The sequence below is a fragment of the Trachurus japonicus genome, chromosome 4 (genome assembly GCF_045865225.1).
Source record: "Trachurus japonicus isolate A0001 chromosome 4, Traja_1.0".
In the NCBI taxonomy this organism is placed as follows: domain Eukaryota; kingdom Metazoa; phylum Chordata; class Actinopteri; order Carangiformes; family Carangidae; genus Trachurus; species Trachurus japonicus.
In genome coordinates, this window is record NC_140910.1 from 17,961,665 (window position 1) to 17,986,000 (window position 24,336).

Below are 24,336 nucleotides of genomic sequence, written 5' to 3' on the forward strand. Positions count from 1 at the left end.
AATATAAATGGTTAAAAGAAAAGAACAAAGCACAAATATCTTGAGCTCCTTTGATGACTGATAGAAATCTATGAAGCAAAAACATCAAAATGAGCCTGTCATCATTTACAAACTACAGCTTCTGTGCCAAGTAATCTCTGTCAGTGCATAGTGTAATCAACAGTATTAAAAGCCCTGGAAAGATCTATAAATAGGCAACAATAATTACCTCTGTCTTCAGTGAATGTCAGTCCACCTGCCTCCTGACTGGCAAGCTTTGTATTTGCAGCAGGAAACAAATCAGTTGAACGTGTTTGGCTTGTACTGTATCCAATAATATGTTCATAATATAATCTTAGTGTGTGTCTCTTAAATTCCATTGTTCGCTTTTCTATGCTTGGGCCACATCTGTGGAATTTGTTGTACTGAATGATTTCTAACATCAGCCAAATGATTTTTGAGGGATGATCTCTGTGATAGGAACTAGGAAATACACCTTTCTGTAACGACATTTCATTTCAATATTTCGGTCCAGACAAAAAAGGTGGATCCACCACCGACTGACACCATTCCTAGGCCAAAGCTACAAGAATAGTTAAAAACTTCCAAACCAAATTACTGCATCTTGATGCAAACACTAAACCAAAGTGACAAGGAGTTGGATGACTCTCTGTTCTTTCATCCAGTAACTCAAAAGATACTTAAAAATCTTCCAGTACAAAATATCCATCTAAAAGCCACCTTAAGAGAATGTGCTTTAGGTAATGAGGACAGCAACATAAGTGGTACAAGCTTGAAACCAAACACACAATAGATGTAGTTCCTGAAATGTTTGGATTAGAGTAGTGGATTAGAAGGTAAACATTCAATTATTCAGTTTAGGCCTGCATACACACATTACTTGCGAGATCTTACAGGATTCAGTGCAGGCACATTATGTCTGCCTGAAGGAACTATAAATGAAGACAAGCAGAGAGTGGGCTTCTCCACCAAGCCTATTAATAACAAGCCCATTAATCCTAAACATGACTGCACAACATGATTATTGCCTTTTAGTGAGTTTCATTTTGTGTAATATGTGAACAGTAAGCCATAGAATTAACCTTTGCTGTACGTTGAAGCTAAACCTACAGTCAGACCAGTCAGGAACGTTTTCCTGAGGGTTCAGCCTGGTAGTCTCATTACTTAGAATTGATTTTTGGTGTAATGCGCTCTATTGTACCAGGAAGTGACCAACTGCCTTTGTTTTGTATGTGTGTGTCTTTGTTTGGCAGTGCACTTAGGAGCTCTGTAACATTGGGGACTAGACATGCTAATTTCCAACATTACTTTTGCTATCCATTTTGTTTTAGTGCTAGCTAAAACCTGCAAGCACTGTAAGACTGTACTACACTACAGTGCTACTCTGCGCAAAATGCTCTTACCAGGAGGCTAACATGTCAAAATTTCACATTTGTTAAAATGCTTATTCCCAAGTATGACATTTACATGTTAGCATTCTGATAATTGCTATTGAAGAGGTTAAGTTTCAGACAAAGGGACATTTTGATCTGCGGATGGTGTTCAGTGTCAGGGTGTAGGCTATGTACAAGTAATTACTGTAAATTCCAAGATTCATTTCTGAACCAAATCTAATAGCAATATATCTAATAGTTGTGGAGACATTTCACTCAGAATATGTCAACGTCATTGGCACAAGAGAAAAATTCTGGGGATCAGAAAAGTTACTAGGATTCATCTCTTGGTGACCAAGTGTGTCCCTATAAAATTGCATGGCACTCCATTGTGTAGTTGTTTCACTTTGGACCAAAGTGTTGGTCTGACTGTGAGAGCAACAATGATACGACCCATGATTCCATGCTGCTTGTGTTGGTAAACATGCTGTTTCAATTTCCAGAATAGCAGCATGTGAATGTAGGGAAACATACACAGAACATTCTCCAAATTCTTTCATTTCTGTAAAAGGTGTTGCTGTCAGATGATGGGTGCTCTCTGAATCTATGACAGTCATATAAAGCACTTATTTAACACAGTCTGCTCAGCTTTGTCACTCCAGGGTTGGAAAGCCTGGGTGTAATACGTAAGGTGAGAAAAGCAGACTGTCGCCAGGAACCAATGAGCAAGTGTTTGCTGTAACAGAGTGAATTTTCTCTGGCACCAGATATTGGCAGATTTTTTTTACCTGTGCCATTGTTAAGTTTGTCAAGGCAATCACTGTAGATTACTATATTTATACCGATGCTGCTTGTGCTCGTCTGCGTCGTGTGTTTTAACAGATATCATGGTGTCTGTGAGATTATACCTATTTATTTCTAAGGCGGTGCAGCCACAGTAAACTTGTCAAGTTGTTCACTGTTACTTTTGTGCTATTTTAATAATTTGGCTTCACTTAGAACAGTCATGACAGCAGACCTGCAGTCAAATGCCAACCCATGTGCAGATTAGGTGCATCTCTCGGGGTGTCTTAAAGTGTTTGGTAGTCGCAAAATTGAAATTCTCTCATTTATTTTACATGGTGACACAATAATTCATTATGCTACTTCTCATTAACAGTGTGTCAAATGAAGTTGACTGGTAGAGAACATTTGTTGCTTCATCATTTCACAATATTGTGTCTGGCTTGTCACAGCTGGTAACAGGCAGACACATTGTATCATGCCTGCTCTATGAATTTGCATTTGAAATATTTGTTTAAACTATGTATAAGCCAGCCAATATCAGGCACCACTATGGCAACATAGTGCATCAACTCAAAAGGGGTATTGTCCATCAATGACTCTTACCTCTGTCAAAGAATATAATAGCTCGTATTAGCCAAGAGACAGCAGCAAAACAAGCTTTAAGCATTTTTAGATCCTCTAATGGGCCTTAAAAACACTGTAATTTTTGGCCATTATCTCAAAGTGTAGATGCAGTTCTATGGATGTGACGAGATCAAAAGCAAGAGTGCAGTCCTTCAGCAATGACCACTTTAGCTCTGTTTCCTCTTATGTCTAATTGATGCAAGACTGAGTAACAAGAAAGGGAAATGCCATTTGGTATCAAAACATTTTAGGGAGAAAGGTAACTATTTCATACAGGTTTCAAAATACATTCCCGGGTGATTTGTTTTCTGAGGCAGAATCTCACCCCATTACTGAGCCGAGCTGCTAAATTACTGTATGATGAGCTCATGTGTCACACTGAGCCTACTCCTGAATGCTTTTTGGTGATTATTTGTTTATTTTAGACATGCAGCTAAAAGGAGAGCTAGATCTAGTGCTGTTAAGATAAGAAACATCCCATGTATGTTCTATTCTATGCACATGCCTTCCTAAATTCTTATGACTCATGGTTACAACTTCCCTCTTAGCTCAAGATTTATTAGAAAAATGGCATTGTGATGTCTATGAGTTGCTATCAGTGCCACAAATTAGTGATTTCCTTTAAGAGAAGTCTTCAAGGGCTACTGCAAAGATTAGAGAAAAAAAAGGAGAAGACTGTTTTTTACCACTCCAATAAGCAACCTCTGGGGCTGAAAAAAGAAGCCAACAGAAGCATCAATGCCAAAAATGGTGCATGTACGTAGTGTTCAGGTGAAAGCAACCATACTGAATTCCTTTATGGAAGAAACAACGGTTTTATGTTTTTAAAAAAAAGGTCTCCAACAAAGAAAGAGATAGTACCAGAGCACAGGTTAACTGGTGGTGGGATCCACTGGTTCACATCCTGGCCTGGTGGTGGAGTGTTTACAGACTCCATCAGTATCTTTACCGGTGCTGTGTCAGAGTCTGTTGCTCGTTTTCACGTCAAGTTTAGAGGGCAATCTGTCCATGTCATTACCTGCTCCATCAATGTCATTCATGCAACCGTTCCCTGCAGCCTGCAGGTGAGAACGAGGTTGATTTTTTAAATTTCCTTCCCAGTTTGTGGAGTCAATACTTTTCCTACTCAAGGTCCCAGCTTGACTTAGAACTGGCATCTCAAATCTCAAATAACTTGATGGTTAGGCTGCATATGTCTGTTTTAAATGCAGACAAGCTACTATGGGCGTAATGGCATTTGCTGACTTGCTTATGCCCATATTATGAATTTGTTTGGCAACAGTGTTGTCACTAGAAGGCTAACTCTCAGCGTAGCTTTGGATTCACAGCTATGCTAGTGTGGACTGATAGTTGTAGCTGGGCTGTTTTTTTATTGTGTACAGAGGGTATAGCTTTTTTCAGTTGGCTTTGCAACACCAAGGGAGATTGTGGCTACTTGGAGGTCAGAGGTGTCACATTTGTTTTGGTCTGAGATGTTGGTGATCTAGTGTGACTAGTGATAGTGACATTTATAGAAACTTTAACTTAGCATAGTATGACAGGAAGCAGGCCCGTTTGTCTTAAGTTTAAAAACACAAAACAAAAATCCATAAAATCATTCATTAATACTGTTTAAAGATACTTTTTCTTAGTTTGATCTAGGAGTGAAAAGGTTTTAGAATGAGCTACAGTACATGTAACTGAAATGTAACTATTCCTTCTATGCAGTTTTGGCTACTCATTTTTAGCCAGATGTATGGATTACTAAGACAGATACAAAGTGTTCATAAGAAAGCTTTATCTTTCATCACAGCCTTGCCAGCTGTTTCCCTCTGTCTTCAGTCTTTATGCTAAGCTAAGCTAAATCCTTCCTGGTTTATATCACCATACTTATCTCTAATCTGCCCTCCCTGTAATTTCTGTGCATGAGGCGCGGCTGTGTTTCTGATGGGTTAACCGTTGGTGTTGTAAGAAAGTCTTAATTGCATCTTGTTATGATATGGTTGAGTGAGCCACAACATCAGTGTGTTACACTGTGTAAATTCAGGCCTGTGTAGGGATCAGACCTGCAAGCCTCCAGTCAGGCAGCTAATCTCTAATCACCCTGTCCCCCCGCCACCTGCTCACCTCAGTATGTATATGTTTACTAACTACAGTATAAGCTGCCTGGTACATGTATTTATACTGCTTGAGCATATGGTCACGCTTTCACTTGACATCTGACTCTGTTTATAGACCAAAATAAGACACCAACTACACTCCTCACAGCCCTATGTGAAGGTGTCCAACAAGGGAACCTGTGTGTTGTTGTAAATCACATGTATATATGTGTGAGCGCATCAGCCATACACCACCAACACCCACCCCCACCCCCTCTCTATCGCCTTAAACCTTGATAAACTGAGAGGTTTCCATGGTGATGGCTCTTCACAGGCAGGAGAATCAGTGGCCTTCTTTTCGCAATAGACACAGAGCCTCGAAGACAGCGCATGAAGAATTACTGAATTCATGGTGGCTACTTCACCACTGCTCTTTCACAGTGCAATCTCTGTTGCTCAGTTATCAAGGATCTCTTGGCAGCATCTGTGTGAATCAGAATAGAGAGAAGAACTGACTTACATACTTTGTTTATTCCCAGAAGCACATGGACGACCAAGGCTTGTATGTCTGTTACTGTCTCTGTTTCTCTGTTTCTCTGTTTCTCTGTTTCGTTCTTTTTATTTTATATCAGGATCTCTGTCCCCCAGGAGTCCCAACCTCCTGCTTGTTTCTCTCTCTCCCTCTGTGTGTGTTTTTTTTCCTTCTCCCAGACGTGTGAATGATGTGTTTGGTTTTTTGCCTCTTGTGTGTTTGTGTCGTCTATCCTCTTTCCAGGTCTTCATGGTAGAGAGTAGGTCATATGGCTCGGTTCCTATCTGTCGGCAGCACCTGGAAGTTGATCGACCACCTCCCCTGGATTATGTTCTTCATTAATGTTTACAGTCTATAATATTGTCATCCTGAATATCCATACTGTAAATCAACTTTGCAGCGCTGCTCTCCAAACACAATATATTGCATGTGTGTTTGTCCTGATGAAGGGATCCCTCTTCTGTTGCTCTCATTGATTTCCCTCCATTTCTTTCTTATCCAAGGTCTTTTTTTTTTTGAGGCGGGGGTATCTTGTGCAATAAGGACGGGTGTTGTAATACTGCATAGAAAGTATTTTAAGCAACTGCTTTGGCAGTGAGGCAGGTTTCCACATAGGTCTCATTAGTGTTTTTGTAAAATTTGTAAAAAAAAAAAATCTTTAGATCAAACGAAGTGCAGAACATACGGTTCCTCATGACTCATATGTCATACACTATTGTGCAATTGAAAAGACATACAGCCAAACGACAGATGTGAGAATAAAAGCTGCTCTGTACTGTAAAGTGTGATTTAAATTTTGCATCATGCTGTGACATGAGACTTGTTTTGTTGTGTGTATCTGAATTTCTGGGTCAAACGGGTGGAACAGGAGTATAGCACTGATCTGTACAGGAAGACATAAAATTTTCACAAGATGTAAAAATAGACTGGAAGGCTCCACAAATAAAGGCTCCTTACGTCACTGCCAAGACCAACAGTGCCCCCTCCTGATGATTTGACTGCGCATCTTATCTCCTCAGTAAGTCCTACTGTGGAAACTCAATTGCATGTAAAAGTTCCACTGTACTGTGCTAGATAACGTCGGTAAAAATAGTCATTATGCACCGTCATTTAAAAGGAAACAAAGCACACAATGCTGATGCCACTACGAGTAACTGATGCTTAAAGCTTTGATGTGTTTTGCCCGCTGTGCTGTCAGGCAGAATTACCGTATTGGAGGAATCAAAAGATTATATAGTCCCTGCCAAGTTAATGTTTATCCAAATCAGCTCTGAATGAGAGGGAAATTGTTCCTGTTGCTCCACAAGAACATGTTACACAGCATGGCATCATAAACAAGGCTATGCACATTTGGCAAACCTCGTAACTCCCAAATTCAACAGATGCAGTGACTCCAATGTGTCACAAACAGGTGGAACAGCTGAAGTAGGCTTTCTGTCCACTTAAATTAGAAAGTAAGAAGATGAACATTAACATACATCCTAAATTGGTCACTTGGTGTTTGAAATATACATTATATTTAGTAACTCATTTTGATTTAACTCCATTATTTCCTTGCTTCCTTTTAACTGTGTCTACAACATGAAGGCAAAAAATATCTTCCCCAAAAATGTGATGCATTATTAAGGATGCTATAGTCATTTGCATTTCTAAATATTCTTTTGTGTGTGTCTGCCAGTTCCTGAATCTACGGTGTTCTGAGCGCTGAGAATTTTCTGAGACAGTTAAAAGAAAAGAAGATCAACAATTGACCAGTTACAACGATCAACCCGTCCAAATGCATGTAATAATCTACGGAGGCAGAACTACTTTCACGGATGAAAAAATGATGGGATATGATCTTGTAATTGCGTCTTCCTATCTCTTAATTATGAGATACTGCAGACCAACAGAGCAGGAATTGGAGCACTTCAGAACTTGCCTGAGATTCATCCGGTTTTTAAGATTTCTTCAGTTTCAAATCAGTCCAGAGATAGTGGTCAGAACATCCAGTACTGCATATTTAAATGCAGAAATGCAAAAATTAATGGTTAATAGCAAGATCAGAAAACTTTTCCAAATTATAAAGAAATGTACTTTTATCAATAAATGTAATAATCACCAAAAACAATATTTAGCACCATAGCAATGATGCAATGCGCCAGTGTTTCTCACTTTGTTTCTCTCTCCCCACTTTAAAAAAAAAACTGAACTATTCCTTTAACCTGTTTTCATTATTAGAATATCAGGATCCCATAATTATAAGATTGTAAGTCACATGAGATAAGATTGTAATACACAGATTTGTTGACAACTGTAGCTTCCCCATGCATCAATTAAACCTTAAAGCCATAACCAATACATTTTGAGAGCAGTGAAAACAGAGACATATTGATTTTTTTGATGTTGATATGGGAACATGAAAGCACATATTTGCCTCTTTACCTGTGTCCTACATACGGCATTGACTTGCATTCACATTTGTGTCCACTTTGTTCATTAAAGGTGATACTCTCTCTCTTTTTTTATTTAGCTCTGACTTGGTCTTTGAGAGATAAATATGTGTCTTTTTAGCTGCAAACTGCTCCACTATGTTCACCAGCCAGTCAGCAAGTTTGTCTGTCTGCGGTTTGGTGTTTTGCAGGCAGCATGCACAGGCTTTTTAGAGCCTTTTTGCTGAAGAAAGCTGCTTAGGTTGATGAGAGCAGAGAGAGTGAACCAAAACAGAAAAACTGCAGGATGCTTCTATAAAGCTGTCTATGTATATGTGTAGTCATTTCAGAGGATTTGTCATACAGTATAAACCGTTTCTTATATTTGTATTTTACTTAGTTGTTTTCATAAAACTACATTACTCACCATGTAGCTGTGGAAGGCAAATACTAAATGCCTGTGTGTTAGTGTGAGATGTTTAAACCACTTGACTATTATATTGATATTTCAGTACATATATGTTATATAGACACATAAATCAGGTCCTCTAGATGTCAGGATGTCAGTGTGTCAGGTGGTCTTTCGTTTTGGCACATGAAGCCGCCCACCTCTCTGCTGCTCCCTCGGGGAGGACACTCTTCATAGATCATTATTGTTTAGCTTAGGGTGAGCTTATTCCGCTTCATTGCAAGGAGCCTCACTGCAATAGAGGCCAGGAGCGGGGTTTATGGATTTGGGATCTACTTGGTGGATTGCTGAGAGTAATCCCAAAATATTACAGAAGGCAAAAGCTGCCTCGGTAAAACAGCTTTTGAATTTGGTCTTTCTAGAGACATTTACACAATGATACGCACAGACAATTTAATTCAAAAACACATGCTAAAACATGAAAAATACAAGTACTTGATTCAGAGAGTGAGGCAGATGCCATGCCTCTTGCTATTTGGAGAATGAGTAGTAATAATAATAACAACAATAATGAGGCGACAAGGTGATCTGACAAGGATGTCCATCTCCTCCACCTCTGTTGAGCTGTAGCATCAACAAAGGATTCTCCAAGTTTTAGAAGTCATCACTAAATCACTTGATGTTATACTCTCTGTCTGCAAACCGGGAGTATCACTAAACAAGTTATTGCAGCAATTAATTCTAGACCACTGCAAACTGTCTCAAAGCTGATGCATTTCTTTCTACCATGTAAACTAGATTTCAGCCTATGACAGATTTGAGTATTTGGCCATCAGCATTCCTACAAAACTGCTGCTCAAAATAATCGAAATAACACATCTTACACTGATATAAGTGCCCTTAATCATCACTCACAGACAGAACAGAAAGACTTTCAATGACAGCTCTCCTCAAAAAGAAAATAATGTCTTCAATAAACAAATATCAAAGCAATAGAGGAGAAGAAAAACTCAAAAAATCACTCAAAACCTCCCATAAAAGCATTTCGCGCAGGCTTGTTGAATCAGCTAACATTTGTAATTACCTTTAATTTACTGCAGCAACCAGAACCATAAGCTTTTAATTTATGTGGAATTGCGTAGAGAGCCACAACAAATGTTTTTCAACTAGACAAAAGTAAAAAAAAAAAGGTTTCACAGCTTTGCATTTGTTCAATGTCGAGCATCATTGTTGTAATCAAGCATCCTTTTTTTTAGTGGGCTCGTATTAACACCCTGTATCAGCTCACAGCCCCTCAAATGATCTGATTCTTCACCAGCTCAATAGAAACTCAACGTCTGTGTTTCAGACAAGGATGCAGCTCTTTAGCGCCTGTGGTATGAAAACCTGACTTCAGCCAGCTGACCTCAGCAGGCAGCTGTGTTTATACAAAAGCCACAAAGAGAAAGCAGCCACTGCTGCTCCTCAAATTAAGGATGTGTATTTATCCTGTTCCTTGATATAATAGTTATGTTTCAGTGAAGGACTTTGCTTTACCGAGCTTCTCGAAATAAAACTACTTGACCCTTTAAAAAAAAAATCTTTCCCAGAAAAAATGGCAAAGCTACTTGAGAACAAAGCAGCAAGATATTTTCATATCAGAAAACATAGCAAAAAGCTCATTTGGCACAAGAAGTGGTGAAATTATTGGGTGAGGAATATGAGCTCGGCGAAGGTCTCACAGCAGGAGTCATGTCAGACTTTGAGCCCTCTGGAGGTGTTGTGAAGTGTCCGTGATAAGGTGTGTCCGCTTGATAATGTCAGTGATATAACCGCTCTCGCCCACTTGCATTTCCCACCTGCATACAGTGTAAGATGCCTTTGTGTCTCAGATTAGGGAGGAGAGGCAGTGCAGTCCAGTTAATGGCCGAGTTTAGTGTTAATTCTGAAAGCACCAATCTTTTAAGGAAAAACCATGATTATCTGTGTGTTCTTAAATGAGCATTTTGGGCCTTTTAGATACTGTACTGTGATTTTTGCAGTTTGTTGCTGCTTTAATAGGCGTGTGAAGGCACTGAATGCTTTATTTATTCATTTATTTATTTGTATTAAAATAAAATGTGCCCTCTTTTTTTTTTTTTTGCAAGCCACAGAGTTGCGAGAGCAATTTGACCGTGCCAAAGAATATGTTTATTTATCCTCAAAATGTCAACATCCAGCGCATAGCCTCTCTGTGAACTGAACAAATACATGGTGCCGGGCTTTTAGCACTGAGCCAGCTAGGGATATTTTAATGTCTGGTAAACACTGTCCTCTAGTGCTCACACACGCACATTCACATGCACATGCACATGCACATGCACATGCACATGCACATGCACATGCACATGCACATACACATACATATACACATACACATACACCTGTATACCACGGGATAATGCCAGAAAACAACACTTTGAATTTGCAGCATATTGTTTTGTCTTTTAAAACCTCATAGATTTTAGAAACATTTCCTAAATTAAAAATATATGTTGTTGTTTTTTGTTCATTCAGATATACACAAGTGTCATAGGGTTAGTATGTATAATATAATAATATATGCTGTGTTGGCTGTGTTCCCCCAGTGATGACTTGTGCTGTGCCCCAGAACGTGCAACAATAGCTACAGTTGGACAGAAATGTCTGTAACCATGGTTTTATTATCAGGTGTTCTCAGATGGCTTTCAGCCGCGGCCCGTATAGTTTGTCTAATGAGGCACGTCACAATCGCAGAGTGAGCAGCAATAAAGAAGGAGGGGATGGCCTATCCCTCCTACCTCTTCAAATTACCTGATCAATCATTCACTAACACTGATTTCACCTGGTGAAGTCATGTCAGCACAAGGTCAGTGTGCCCTGATCTCCCAGACGACAGGAGGTGATGTTGATCTCGTCGTAGACACAACAGATTTGCAATCAGCCTGTCAACCGGCTTCTGAAAGCCCCGCAGGATATTAGAGATGTAAATGGAACATAATGGTGCCATTATAATTGTACTCATCCCGTTCAGCCTTTGATGGCAATGTCTTTTCTCTGCAATCCTACACCATCTGGCTAAATCAGCGTAGGCAGGAGAAGCAGAGCCAGGGGTAGTTAGGACAACCAGTATTTGATTAGGATGCAATCATTATCGTTGGCTAGTGACATATCCCATTTGTTACGACTCAAAGCTGCGATTTGGACCGTGTCCAGTTCAGGGACGCCAATTAATGTTCATCAGATTTTTCCTCTATTTTGATATCCTTCTGTGTGGATATTATTGTGGTGCTGGACTTTTTCATTTTCAGCAAATGGGCACTACATTTTTTGTGTTGCTGAGGCACTGAACTTTAAGGGCATGCACGGTGACACTGTGTACCGATTTCTGCAAACACTCCTGTTGCATCAGATGACCAAACAAACAGAGCAGGTCACACAGACCTTGTAAACATTCACCTCTTTCAGCAGAAAGCCTCCAGTTTACTATGATCCAATTTACTGAATCCAAAACCTCCCCCTCAACATTCAGGATTTTCACAATCAAATAGGATATTTAGAGAATAATGGAACCTGTTAACAAACACTTGTTTATTTGCCAATTTGGCTGTGAGAGAAAGCAAACCTGCCAGCCATTTGGATTGTTCATTGTTCAGTTCCCACTTTATATTTTACATATTTTGAGGATATCTGGTAAATATGATGTCATGTAAATTACTTTCTTTTTTATGACAGAGGGGATGTTGTTTGAATTTTAAAGTTTATTAATTGAGACTGTACCCTAGTGTCACACTGCGTATCAATAATTTGATGATAATGTAATCACCTTACAATAAAGGACCTTGTTTTGGGGAAATCCAATAACATGAAGATACAATATTTTTTAACATAAACATGAATTTACACAATATTTCTTCAAAAGAGGATGTTCAAATATTAACACGCTCTCAGATGAATAAATCAAGACCTTTACAGGTTATTTCCAAACTGGCGACATCTGAGGGGATTCCTGATACATCTTTTATGATCTTCACTTTCATCATGGTGGTGAGATTTTTGGATGCAGTGTTATCACTGTGAAAGGAGACATCTGGCTCCCATCTGGGCTTTGTTGTCTCCCTGCAACGCAAAACATATTTTAGAAAGCAAGCAAAAATGGCACAGCTTTTTGCTTGTTTTTGCTCATCTGCTTTGCATATAAAACTGTCTAGAACAATCCACGCACACACAAAAGTACGCAGTATTTTTATTTTTTATTTTTTAAGATAGAAAATGAGTATAACAATCATTTAAGCTCAGTTGGACTGGTTTATGTAGCTCACATGTTTTCATGCATGTCCAAATCCATCTATTGTGGTATTTGTGGTGCCGTGGTGAAACTCCAGAAAACCGGCATCTGGCAGCGGAAATGGAATAGCCTGGCGGTAGACTGTATACTAATGACAAGACAGAAGAAAATGACACATCTGAGTAAGAACAGCAGTCAGGATCAGTCACATGCAATGCGGGGGATTTAGAAGTTTTGCATAAAAATGTAGGAAGTGAATGTTTCCTGCGATACCTCTGGGAGTTTAATCTTCACATCCACGCTGTCTGCTGAGGCAGCAACAACTGAGGCAGAAACCTCCTGCCTGGCATTCCTCTCATTTTGCTCGTAGAAGCCAAGGAAGAACGCCATGCCTGGGATGTAGCTTCCAATCCTGAGAAATGTAAAAGTAAAAGTTCAACAGCACATGCCAGTATACTGTATATCATACTAAACACAGGGAATGTTTCTACCCTGCTCTTATGACATGATAGAAAGCCACTGTTTCACATTCTTCTAATAAATTGCTAATTCACTGAAGCCCACCTTCTTCCCATCTCTGCCATGGGTTCTGGGATCCTGGTCCAGTGTACTTTGGCCTTCAGTGTTGGCTTGGACCCAGGCAGATGTCCAGTTGCAGCTCTCATTGACATTTCATAGGACTGACATTCAGCTCCCCATCTGATGTGTGCCTAGACCAAACACAAGAGATCAATCGCCACAGACACAGACAACCAACACGCCATCTCACACAATGAAGGACAAACAGCGTAAATGGATGGCCGGTGTGACATTTCCTACAACACTGAAGTATTTGTCAGTCCCACACAGCAAACACATATTTTGTCACCAGTCTTTTTTTATGTCTTTATGCCTCATATATTATATAATTTCATATCTTTTTAGTACCTACAAACCCTAGTCACCCCACAAACAGCCAAGCCAACAACACATTTGTCCTACAAACAATCTACATGACACCTCAAAGAAACCTCAAATGGCTCTTTTATAGGAATAAAGAATATGGTTACAAAGCAGATCTTTTGATAAGGATAAGTGTTGGTCATGGGTTAAACTAACAACAGTACATAATAAATAGAAATAGCTCCTCTGCTTTTCTTGTGTGTTTTATATCTACCTTTGCATCAATGCGGGCATTCACAGTGGTGTCCATGCACAACTTCCAGTTGGTATCTTCTCCAACCTGGGACACAATCAGTTGGGTGTTCTGAGCATTTGCCTCGGGCATGTAGTACACAGCTGCTTCGTAACCCTCAGGCTTCTGGTTGCCACTCACTGCCAAAGCTTTGATGTTGAACACAGCTTCAGGTGTCGAGTCTGAGACCTAAAGAGTGAGATAGAAAGCAGGCCAGTAGGCTGTAATGGGTTTGTGTGCGCCATGCCCAATATGTGAGTATTGATCAGCTTTCATCCATCATGTGTGAAATAGTGAGGTCATAAAAACACCCAGGTGACCGTGTGTCATTGTGATTGAGGTTAAAATCTAACTAGTGGATGTGGTGGACAATGGGGCTGAGGGAGCAAGCTATTTTTTTTGCTGTATGTGTTAGATGAGCCACAGAAGTCTCACAGTCTAAACATGGCTCCCCTCTGTCAGGGTAATGGTGGGATCATGAATCATGAATCACAGCTATTTCATTTGATTAGATTGCTCAGTACAAACAGCCTTATTTATCCACTGAAACAAATGTCGGCGTCTCTCTGTGGAGAATGTTCAGCGTACTTCCATTACGTTGACGTGATGGCTGTGATGAGATCGTGTGACGCTTGAGGCTGAATCGGAGGACAGGCCCACTCGCTGAATGGCCTCCTGTAAACACAATTTAGGAACAGGAGAATTGGAATTGATAAAACACCAGAGCAGGTGCAGAGATAATAACATTGCAAGGGTAGCCAGATACCTTGGAAAGCCTCCGTAGAGTCTCAAGCAGTTGGCGTGTGCTCATTGGATGTCTGCTCGGGCCGGCATTAACCTCAATGTGGATTTTGTCAATCGCCTTGATTGCCTGGGCTAATAAAGGTGCACAGGCAACATTAGCAAAAGATTAAGAGAGAAATGTATCATAATAATATTACTACCACTACTACTGCTACTGCCACTGCCACTGCTACTGCTACTAATAGTACCACTAGTGCTGCTACCACTACCACAACAACCACCACCACTACTACTACCACTATTACTACCTTTTACTAGTGCTATTGCTCTATTGCTCTATTGCTATCGCTATCAAGTGCTACCGGCTATCTGGAGATTGTCAGGAAGGAAAATTCCACATTTTGATGTTATAGTAGCTGTAAGATGATCCTCCTTACTAGGGCCTACCATAATGTGAACCTGCGTACAATCTAATTCTATCTAATACACAAGCCTTACAGTAGAAATACCCATTGCGAGGTTTAGGGACTTTCAGTACTGTTCTTATTCAGCTTTAAGTCAGAGAGGGATGATAACAGTCAGTCTTTGTCAGGAAGTAATTTTGCATTGGAAATTATGACAACGTTTTGCTTTAACTTTCTGCTGTGGAGTAGATGTGTACTCCAGGGTGTGTCAGTGATGTCACATATGGCTGTTGTAATCATGGCAAAATTGTAAAATGAAAAAAAAAAAAAGAAGAAGCAGTGGTATACATGTTGCAGAGTAAGTTATTTTCTCCACAAATGTCCCCTGAAATAGCATTAGTCGACTTTTCTGCAGGTGTTCTCTCACTAATGAAATGCTGTAATAAGCCTACTGGGTGACTGGTTAATGTATGCAGTGACTGCTGCAGCAATGTTTGCAAATTGGGGAATGGAGTGGCATTTCAGCTTCCACATTTCACTGAGCAGTGTGTCATGTGAGTTAAGCAGCGATCTGTGGTGTAATGCGTCAGGCTTGTTGTTCATACCTGGGACTACTTTGAGGGCCATATGGGTGTATCCCAAAAAATAGTACAGGGGGTATTCTTCATGATAATACTCCCTCCTCAACTCAGATTCCACACATAGCCCAGCTCCATAAATGGTACTCTCTGCACACATTTTGGCCCTGGGATGCCAGATGTTTGGTGTCGCAATCTGTTACGTAGAAGCCGACATAAGGAGATTAATCATTAAGTATTAATCTTCATTAGCTAAACGGCAACAATATTTTGCTTAAGGTGTTGACTGTACCTGATCTGACTCAGGTCTCACAACAGTCGGGCCCGTGTGTCTTACTTCATTATTGGAGTCAACAGCATTGGGCATGATTGGGGTCATTTTAGCCATAGTTGGTTCTTCAATGTTCCTGGAGACTGCATACACATTAGAGCTGTTGGTCAGAAAGAAAAATTAGAATTTTTAAACTTGGCAGTTTGGCTACAAAGTGTAACAGCACAAGTGCATGCTGCAACATAAACACTAAACATAGTACGAGAACTTCTCAGACAATATTATACGTAGTTTATATCTAAAGATGAAACTCTTTTTTTGAATTCCTCATAACCTTAAGACATACCTGACTGAGACAATGTCAAACTCTTTTTTGCATGGAGAAAAGTCAAGTTCAAACTTCTTTTCTCGGACGTTGATCTTGGCAGAAAACTTCCATGGAATACCGATAGGGTTTTTAGCCTTCAGCTCAGAGCCACACTGAAACAATTCTGTGTTGATCCCATAGAAAACCCAAAAATCCTTTGTGTAACTAAAGAGAAAAGGGAAATTCAGTAGTTGCAGCTCCATAGTTTGAATATAAATGGTATGCAAAGGCAATCGGGCAACGTTGAGATAACATGATCAGATATAACATGGTTTCTTTGCCATGCTGTGTAGCTTCTTTTAGTTACAGTGAATATTTTTACCCAACAAAGCCATCACTCTCCACTGAAATTTCTGAGGTCAGGAGTTGTCCAAGACGCTCAGTCACTGGTGGATTTATTGCAGCTTTAGCTACATGAAGAAAAAAAAAGAAAAAAGAATCAATGAATCACTTATCAGATCATTAATCGTTACTAATTAAATTTGTAAGGGAGTTATATGCTTGACAAATCCTCTCCTCACCATTAACAGTGATCCCATTGACTGTTTCATAATATTTGCTGATCTCCAGCGGGAGACCCAGCGTGGTAGCCTGGAAGTAGCGGACCTCAAAGATCAAGAAAGGCTTGGTCCGATGCCACGACATTCCCTTCTGTAAATCCTCAATCACAGGCCACAGAGGGCTTTCTTTCCCTGCAGAGGGACTGACAGCCTGCAGGTGAAATCACACGACAGCAGCATGTAACAGCTTTTGCAGATCATTTAACAGCAAAATGCTTTTTTTTGTTGACTGCTCTGGCTTTGACATAGACATAGACAGCTCACTGTCTTTGTTTATTTTTTCTCTCACCTTGATGATATTCTGAATGAACTCTTTGTTCACGTCAGCAAAGAACCACTCTTGTCCAGAGGCGCGTGAATAGGCAGAAACGAGTGGCTTATCGTTAGGCAGAACCTCCCAGTTTTTAAGCTGAACAAAACACAACATAATGTTCACACAAATAGTCATAGTACAGTTGTGATTATTATTATTACTTTTTGCCTTTAAGGTTCAATCATGTGCTCACCACATTGAAAATAGCTTGAAAGTCACTGAAACTTAGATCTCCATTAAATCCAGGGATGCTCGAACCAAACAACTCCTTAATTCCTTCAGGACGGATACCAAGCTGTTGCGTTCAAAATAAAGAAGAAGTGATGACTGTTCATGACTTGGATGATCCAGCATGTGTGTGTTGAATGCAAGTGTCAATAGTAGTGTATATCACTGTACCTCCAGTATCTGCAGAATCCTACCAATGAAATAAAACTTTCCTTTCATCATGATTTCAGTGGGAAAGATGTTTGTTGCACTTTTTAGCATGAAGACTTCTGTTGCCGTGCCAATCAGGAAATCATCTGCATTGGGGAAAAGAGTAAATAGTCATGCAACAGTTCCTGAGGAAATCTCAGGATCCAGGAATCTAGGTTTGAACGCACCGTTAAACCAGTCCATGCGCACTGCTTTGCTGTAGTGATAGCTGAGGCGAGCAAATTTAGGGGCCAGGATTTTCACAGCTACGTTGCAGGCAGTTGAGCTGTTGCAGAGACCACAACAAGGGGGATGATGTGTCATGTAACATAAACAAAGAAATGCAGCGATCTTTTTTTGTATAGTCATACTCACAGGAAGTGGTTGTCAGGAGTATTGGATCTGGCAAAGCTTCTCAGGTAGGAATATGCAAAGCTGACAACATGGAGGTCATTTTCCTGCTGTAGATGTGTGGTCACTGTGGACACCAGAGCCATTGACGGCTTAGTATCAAACAGCATCATGAAGGCCAGCATGCGGATCTCAGCGGGAAGGTTCTTTTGCAGGAACAGAGCCATGGTGATGTCTTGGACCTGACAACAGAAGTATTATAATGATTAGAAGTTCAGAAACACTCACACATTCAAAGCTCACTGCTGATGTCATTTCTGTTCTGCTCCAACACAGTCCCTATACATTTCTGAGCTGAATTTTGAATGGTACATAATATAAGAAAATGAATGAATATATAATGTATATGAATATACACTTTCTGTGACATGAAGCAGACATGCCATTTTGACAGGATTGCTGAACATTATTACCCTTACCTGCCGTTTTAGAAAACTGAACTAAGAGCACGCATAGAGCTGTGATATATATATATTTTTTTTAAGTCTTATAATGTCCTTTCTCATTATATATGGTCCTTACACTGTGAGGGTCTCTGGCAGCTATGAGCCTCATAGACTGCACGGCAGCACTCAGCACACGAGGTGGCAGGTCTACAGGGTTGGCGGCCACTCCGGGAAGGAAGCGCATGATGGTTTTAATGCTGCCTGGATGACCAGCATTCCCCAGAGCTTTCAGAATGATCACCATCTCTGCCTCATTGCCAGTCTTCAGTGCCTCTGTGGCCATTTCCAATAGTGGCTGGTACAGCAGTGGAGTAAAAGACCTTTTATTCAGCACATGAAGGTTGTTGATGCCACTTACCTTTTGTCAGAATGCATGAATATATGCGTGATTACCTGAACTGCAGCGACTGGGCAGGGTGTGTAATATGCACAGTGCTTGTAGACCAGAGAACCATAGGAAAGCACCACAGTGTGCCACAGATAGGTGTTTGATTTACTGAAGGGCATGTCTAGGAACATCTGAAAAACAATGTAATGAAAGACTTTCTTGTAGAGAGTGTGCATAGTATAATTTCTCAATGTGCAAAATGTTTTTCAGACTTATGGACTCACTTTAGCCATCTCAACCAACTCAGGAATAGGGTTGAGATGGTTCATCGCCAGTAAAGTGGTTTCCAGAGCTTCTGTTGCAGTAACATCGGCAGCTTCAAACCTTGTTTCCAGGAACTTCAGGATTCTGGCATCGCCAACCTCAACAACCATGTCCAAAAACCAACGTCTAACATTTGAAAAGTGAGAGAAAAAGACTTAATGAGACAATACTTATAATAAGGATTAAATGTCAAATGAAGTAAAAGAGAGAAAAATGGAAAAGCTGCGGGAGACAAGGTCAGATGTCTCTTTTAATTGCTCTTGTACGATATGAAATACAAGCTGTCTCGATCTTAATGAGCAGGAAAAGCAGTCTTTCACTCGTCACCTTTCTGTCATCATGCTTCACATGATAATAAATCATTCATCAGTGGTAATGTACCACACTTAATCCTTCCCGAACTAAGTGGGAGGATACTCTTCAATTACCTAATCAGTTGAAGTGGATCAGTATCAGATTTTAGAGATGGCCTGGGACCATTTTCTTACTTCATACTGTAATGGAAAGCTTGGTTAAAGGTTATCGATGAAGGAGTCTCGCATGGAGTCTTAAGCAGAACGTCCTCAATGACTCCAAAGTTATCCCCACAAATTTCACTTATAACCTTAGAATTCAAAATTTCCTGGGTATGTAAAGGGAAATGAAAGGTCAACAAGTTTGGGCAACAATTTCACGCACACAGAAGATCCCAACTCCCGCAGCAAAAATAATTGCATTTCCACACAGTCAGAGGTGCACTGCACTAATTAACATAATGTTACCGTGCTGATATGCTACAGTGAGAAGGGTGTTATGGGTAAGTGTAGGTCACAGAGGCTGCTGTCCACACCTTCAAATACTTCAACAAGGCATCGTGCAAACTTGCACGTTCCAAGCAAGTTGATTAGATGGCTCATTTCCTGTCAGGATGTATTGTATCCTGTCAATGTTAGTCCACATGCAGCCCAGAGGGACATAATTCCACCTTTAATCTAGTTTTTGAAAGATCAAGTACAAGGGCAAACGCTCTTCAAAAGGTCAGTCATCTAAAAAATGGCCACTTCCTCTTCTCTGAATGTAATGTTACAGCCTTTATTCTTTATGTTATTGGTCCCATAATGAGGTTTCCATTTATATCACAGTATGATAATTATACCAACCTATATTCTGCATTTCCTGCAAATTGTTTCCACATGTCGTCTAATCCTTCATAAGGTGTCACTCGCAGGAGTTGATATAGCTTTATAGTATCTTCAGTTGTTGCACTGTCAATCTGGTAGCGATTAGCCTCAGCCAGGCGCTTGATCAGCTCAATAGCCTGGAAAGAAAATGAGAGGCTGCAGCTGTTGAAAGGAATGTATCTTATGTTTTTCATTTCTGGAACTCATTAGCATATATGACCTTTGTATTCGGTCCTCATTACACAACATCATTACAGTTCTTCACTCAAGGCTGCTTTAAGAGATAACACTTTTCATCTCAGCTGGTTTTATAAAAGGAAAATGATTTTATACATTTAACATCAAGTCATGCATGATTTAATTTAATATTTTTCATTTATCGCTCTCATTTTTATTTACTTTTTGTATCTCTCAGGGAATCCTTTAGAGTTCTACTGCCACTTTCTACTTTGAGGAGATACTATTTTTAAGTGGTGCCATTGTGTCAATGTTTATTACCTTTGGCACTGGGTTTTCCAGGTTCTGCATCAAAACCGGGACATCAGCTGCAGCGTTGACAAACTTGTAAACAAGGTTTCCTCTGCTTTCCACTGGCCCATACGTGAAGGCTCTCACAGTGTCAGTCACACCGAGCAGCACCATCTCCTTCCTGCAGGAGAAGTTATTTAAAGCAGCCGATTTGTATAACAGACAGACAATGTGGATGAATAGACATAATATGCAGTTGTTGTTTTTTTGTCTTATTTCTTTTTTTTTTTTCGTCTTACGTCGCTTGCATCTTGAAACTGCCGCCCTTCACATTGAAGGGACTGAAGTGCTGTCGCTCCAGGCCATGAGCCCTGGTAATGAGACCTCCCTCTGCTGTTGGTTTGACTGTGTAAACATATCTCACTGTTGAAATGACAGATTCCCCTCTCTAGATTGGAGCACAAAAAAGAAAGATAGATCTGCTTTTGGTGAGTTTAATTTATATTTGAGGAGTCGGAGCCATCTGCAGTGAGATAAACAGACCTGTTTGGAGACTTGGTCTAGCACAGCAGTAGCCATTCCCCTGTAGATGGCTGCTTTCTCCCGGCAGTTAGTGACATCCACAACCTGAGTGATGGTGATGTCCTGTGTTTCCTTGTTTTCCTCAATCGCATAGTTACTCTGGCACTTGCCATGGATGCCGACCTACAAAACGAATCTAAACTTTGTTAGAATATTTTTCTTATTGCAGTTCTGTGGAAGTTATTTTGAGAAATGAAGATGTTGCAGAACAGAGTTGTTGTTATTTGTCAGCCAGTGACTCACCTCCTCCAGCTCATAGATCCTCTGTGTGGTCTTGACAGTGACTTGGAAGAAACCCAGTATCCCTTTCACAATGTTGACAACAGTGTCAGAAATCTCAGCAGAGGCGCGGATGTCACCGACGTGTCCACTGGCGTAGTCAAACATGAAGGGTTTGACGAGCTGGGCAGCAATACGCTTGGTAAGCTTTGGTGAGGCGTTAAAGCCGCTTTTCCCCGGGAAGCCATTGAACTCCTCGAAGGCTAAATCTGAGACCTTTGAAGCAGAGATGGAAATAAGAAGTTTCATCTCTCATGTCATCTCTCATTCTCTGCTCAAACTCATGTCAGACGAAAGCCAGTATTTTTTCTGTTCTGCTCTAATGGATTGTTAGAGCTCAGAGTTTGATGGCAGCAGCTGTTGATGAGTGACAGATGACAACGAATTGCTGCTGGATGACTGAGGTTTATAGGAGACAGACATACAGCCCTGGCTGCACAGCTGCTGAACTACAAACATTTGTGACAAATAGTGTCTGAACTTTGCAGCACTTTAAATGGGGAACTCACTTTGAACATAATCTTCATGACTGGGGCTGATTCAGCCTTTTCACAGGTGTTGATTAAAATGACATCCAAATAATTTATGCCACATGAATAAATGATTAATTACAAGTGATGCATGGCCAGTTATGAGTCAGGCATAAAATTAATAAGCCAACAACCTGTCATTGTTAACACTGTACTATTTAATGAGGGTATGCATGACACATTGCATTGCATGATGAGCCCTGTCAAAGACAAATTTCTGCTACCCTTTGGGGCAGACAATAAAGAAATCTATCTATCTATCTATCTATCTATCTATCTATCTATCTATCTATCTATCTATCTATCTATCTATCTATCTATCTATCTATCTATCTATCTATCTATCTATCTATCTATCTATCTATCTATCTATCTATCTATCTATCTATCTACATATTCCATGTAACTTTTTTATTTCCCTCTATTCCCGCTCTCACCTGCAAGATGAATGTTTGTGCAGACGCACCAGAGATCTTAATCTTGCACATCATCCTCACTCCAGACTCAGCAAGGTTTGGTAGGCCCAGTCCAAAATTCACAACTCCCTCATATTTGTACTCGTAGGTCTTCCTCGAGTTCAGGCCGAGATCTGGAACATGTTTCCTTATTTAAGTTTCATCTCACATGTTTATATGGGAAATCTTTTATTTTTACTTTTATGATGCAGACAAAAAGACTCACCATAGCGGACGCTTTGGCATGCTGAAAGAAGGAAGTCAGACATAGTGTCAGTACTACAATTTTTGTGAAGATATGAGCACATTTTATATTTAATTTGGATACTTTATATCAACTTATCCCAAAGAAAACAGGATAAAATGTTTGAAAAAAATTTGTATCTGCCACATTAAAAGAAAGACACAAATGGATAACCAAAAATTAATCATTTCAGCCTTAAAACTGAACTTAATACAATTCTATAATGTAAGCTAACAATGTATTCACAGTGATACACATGATTCAAATACAATTTAGTTTAAATAAAATAAAAACTGTAATATATTCATGTGATTTAAATGAAATGAATGATATAGAATGAATAAATTATACTTAAATCACTCTAAAAAGTAATCTTTGTTGTTCTTCCCAAAATTGCTTGAGCTTCTTATTCATGATTGATCAACAGCAAATAGATCAATATATTAGATTTCCTAATGTCTATTTCCACATGTTGAATGGTGGAATAATATAGGCACAAAAAAAGAAAGTGGGAATAATCAGGCTTGTGAATGTGGACCTGACTGCTCTTAAATAGCAAAAACAAATTAATGAAAATGAGAAGGATAATGGGTGAAATAAAATGAATGAAGTGATAAACACTTACTTGCCAAGGCCACGAAGCAGCAGAGGAGAAGCCCCCGCATGGTGAAACTGAGAGGTGGAAGCAAACATTTCACATTTGTCCTTTATATATTCCAGTGAGACTTTTCTCTGGGGGCTGGCTGATATAAAGTAAACACACGTTGTCTCTACTAGAGCCATGCTAACCTGTGACATTGTCAGCCTGACATGAATAGAACTCTCTGCAATTATATGTGGTTGTGTAAACCTTACACTTAAACACTTTCAAGAGTTGAGTTGACTTAAAATCAGATTATATTGCTGAAAGGAAAGGAACATAATGGTTTCTATGCTTGTCAGACTCAGTGGTTTGTTTTAAATATTTAAAAACATTCAAAGCCACATTCCCAATTTTAATCACTCAGAAAACAGATTTTTCACAGCTGAATGGAAGGATGAGCTCAGTGGGATCTGCATCTGTTCCCTCAGTGAATCCATGGACTTAAAGAAGGGAAGATGTTGGCTGGTTTTTACTCTTCTACTTCTTGAATATTAGTGCAAATCCCAGTCTTACATTTTTATACACTGTCCCCTGGCATCATAAAGCTCTCCTCCTGGATAAAACAAAGTCAAGCAGTGTGGAGAATCGCTGCTCTTCATGCCAATTTTAACAACGTGCCTCCACAAACAGCTCTGCTTATATGAGCAGTTCGAGGGTGATGACATCAAGCAGCAATCAGCCTAAGTGTCTGTTCTCTCTGTCTTTTAGAGTTATGTTCAGATTGCACAATACAGGAGTCCCTTGTGTAATCACACTTAAGGATTCTCTCAGCTATCGTTTCTCTTTTATTCTCAGGCTTCAATAGGCTACACCTGACCATCTCCGTTTCTTACATTTCATGTCAGTGTCTACCATTAGAGGGCTCCAAAATCTCATCTTAAATATGAATCAGTCAAACTTGGATTCTTCTGAAGATTCATACGTTTACTTTTTTATTTGTGCATGGCCAAAGGGACTGAAGCCAGCAGGGCTGCTACCCTAAAGAAATGGGAAGAGGGTGAAAAACAAATCAACACTAAGACCGATTGATGCAAGGAGACTGGATTTGAGAGCTTGTCTAACAAAAGAAAGGCTACACACTGATTTCTTGATAGGATTAGTGCAGAATATCGTCCATAATCTTCATTCATTCATTCTGTC

At 39.9% G+C, this 24,336-nt stretch overlaps 1 protein-coding gene and 1 long non-coding RNA gene across 3 annotated transcripts in view; one reads left to right on the top strand and one right to left on the bottom strand.

The window, feature by feature from the left end:
• The window catches only part of LOC146988781 (uncharacterized), a 46,437-nt gene extending 38,983 nt beyond the window's left edge, over positions 1-7,454 (top strand). Inside the window, exon 5 of the long non-coding RNA XR_015035721.1 lies at positions 5,573-7,454. This is a non-coding gene — a long non-coding RNA (uncharacterized LOC146988781). The remainder of the gene's footprint in view (positions 1-5,572) is intronic.
• Positions 7,455-11,951: 4,497 nt separating this feature from the next.
• vtg3 (vitellogenin 3, phosvitinless) lies at positions 11,952-23,287 on the bottom strand. 2 transcript variants are annotated; one of them, XM_085774443.1, is made up of 28 exons: positions 23,179-23,287; positions 22,536-22,556; positions 22,292-22,443; positions 21,289-21,540; positions 21,007-21,168; positions 20,763-20,911; positions 20,494-20,644; positions 19,975-20,132; positions 18,796-18,961; positions 18,577-18,702; positions 18,260-18,478; positions 17,702-17,919; positions 17,515-17,612; positions 17,309-17,433; positions 17,103-17,204; positions 16,886-17,005; positions 16,558-16,747; positions 16,359-16,446; positions 16,016-16,201; positions 15,691-15,829; positions 15,426-15,594; positions 14,439-14,548; positions 14,261-14,347; positions 13,655-13,861; positions 13,063-13,208; positions 12,772-12,910; positions 12,533-12,646; positions 11,952-12,329 (listed from the first exon to the last, which is right to left on the bottom strand). In XM_085774443.1, exons 1-27 carry the CDS (start codon positions 23,216-23,218, stop codon positions 12,539-12,541), a joined length of 3,828 nt encoding a protein of 1,275 aa, XP_085630569.1. In that variant the 5' UTR covers positions 23,219-23,287; the 3' UTR covers positions 11,952-12,329; positions 12,533-12,538. The 2 variants fall into 2 exon arrangements, with proteins under 2 accessions (XP_085630569.1, XP_085630570.1); XM_085774444.1 differs by having other exon boundaries at positions 12,033-12,329; positions 14,270-14,347.
• Between the last annotated feature and the right edge of the window lie 1,049 nt (positions 23,288-24,336).

Coding starts and splice junctions, on each gene's coding strand:
- vtg3 (XM_085774443.1), bottom strand. CDS start 23,218: ATGCGGGGGCTTCTCCTCTGCTGCTTCGTGGCCTTGGCAA. Junction 16,748..16,885: donor TCATTCAGAATATCATCAAG/GTGAGAGAAAAA, acceptor TTTCACCTGCAG/GCTGTCAGTCCCTCTGCAGG. Junction 15,830..16,015: donor TTTGACATTGTCTCAGTCAG/GTATGTCTTAAG, acceptor TCTGACCAACAG/CTCTAATGTGTATGCAGTCT.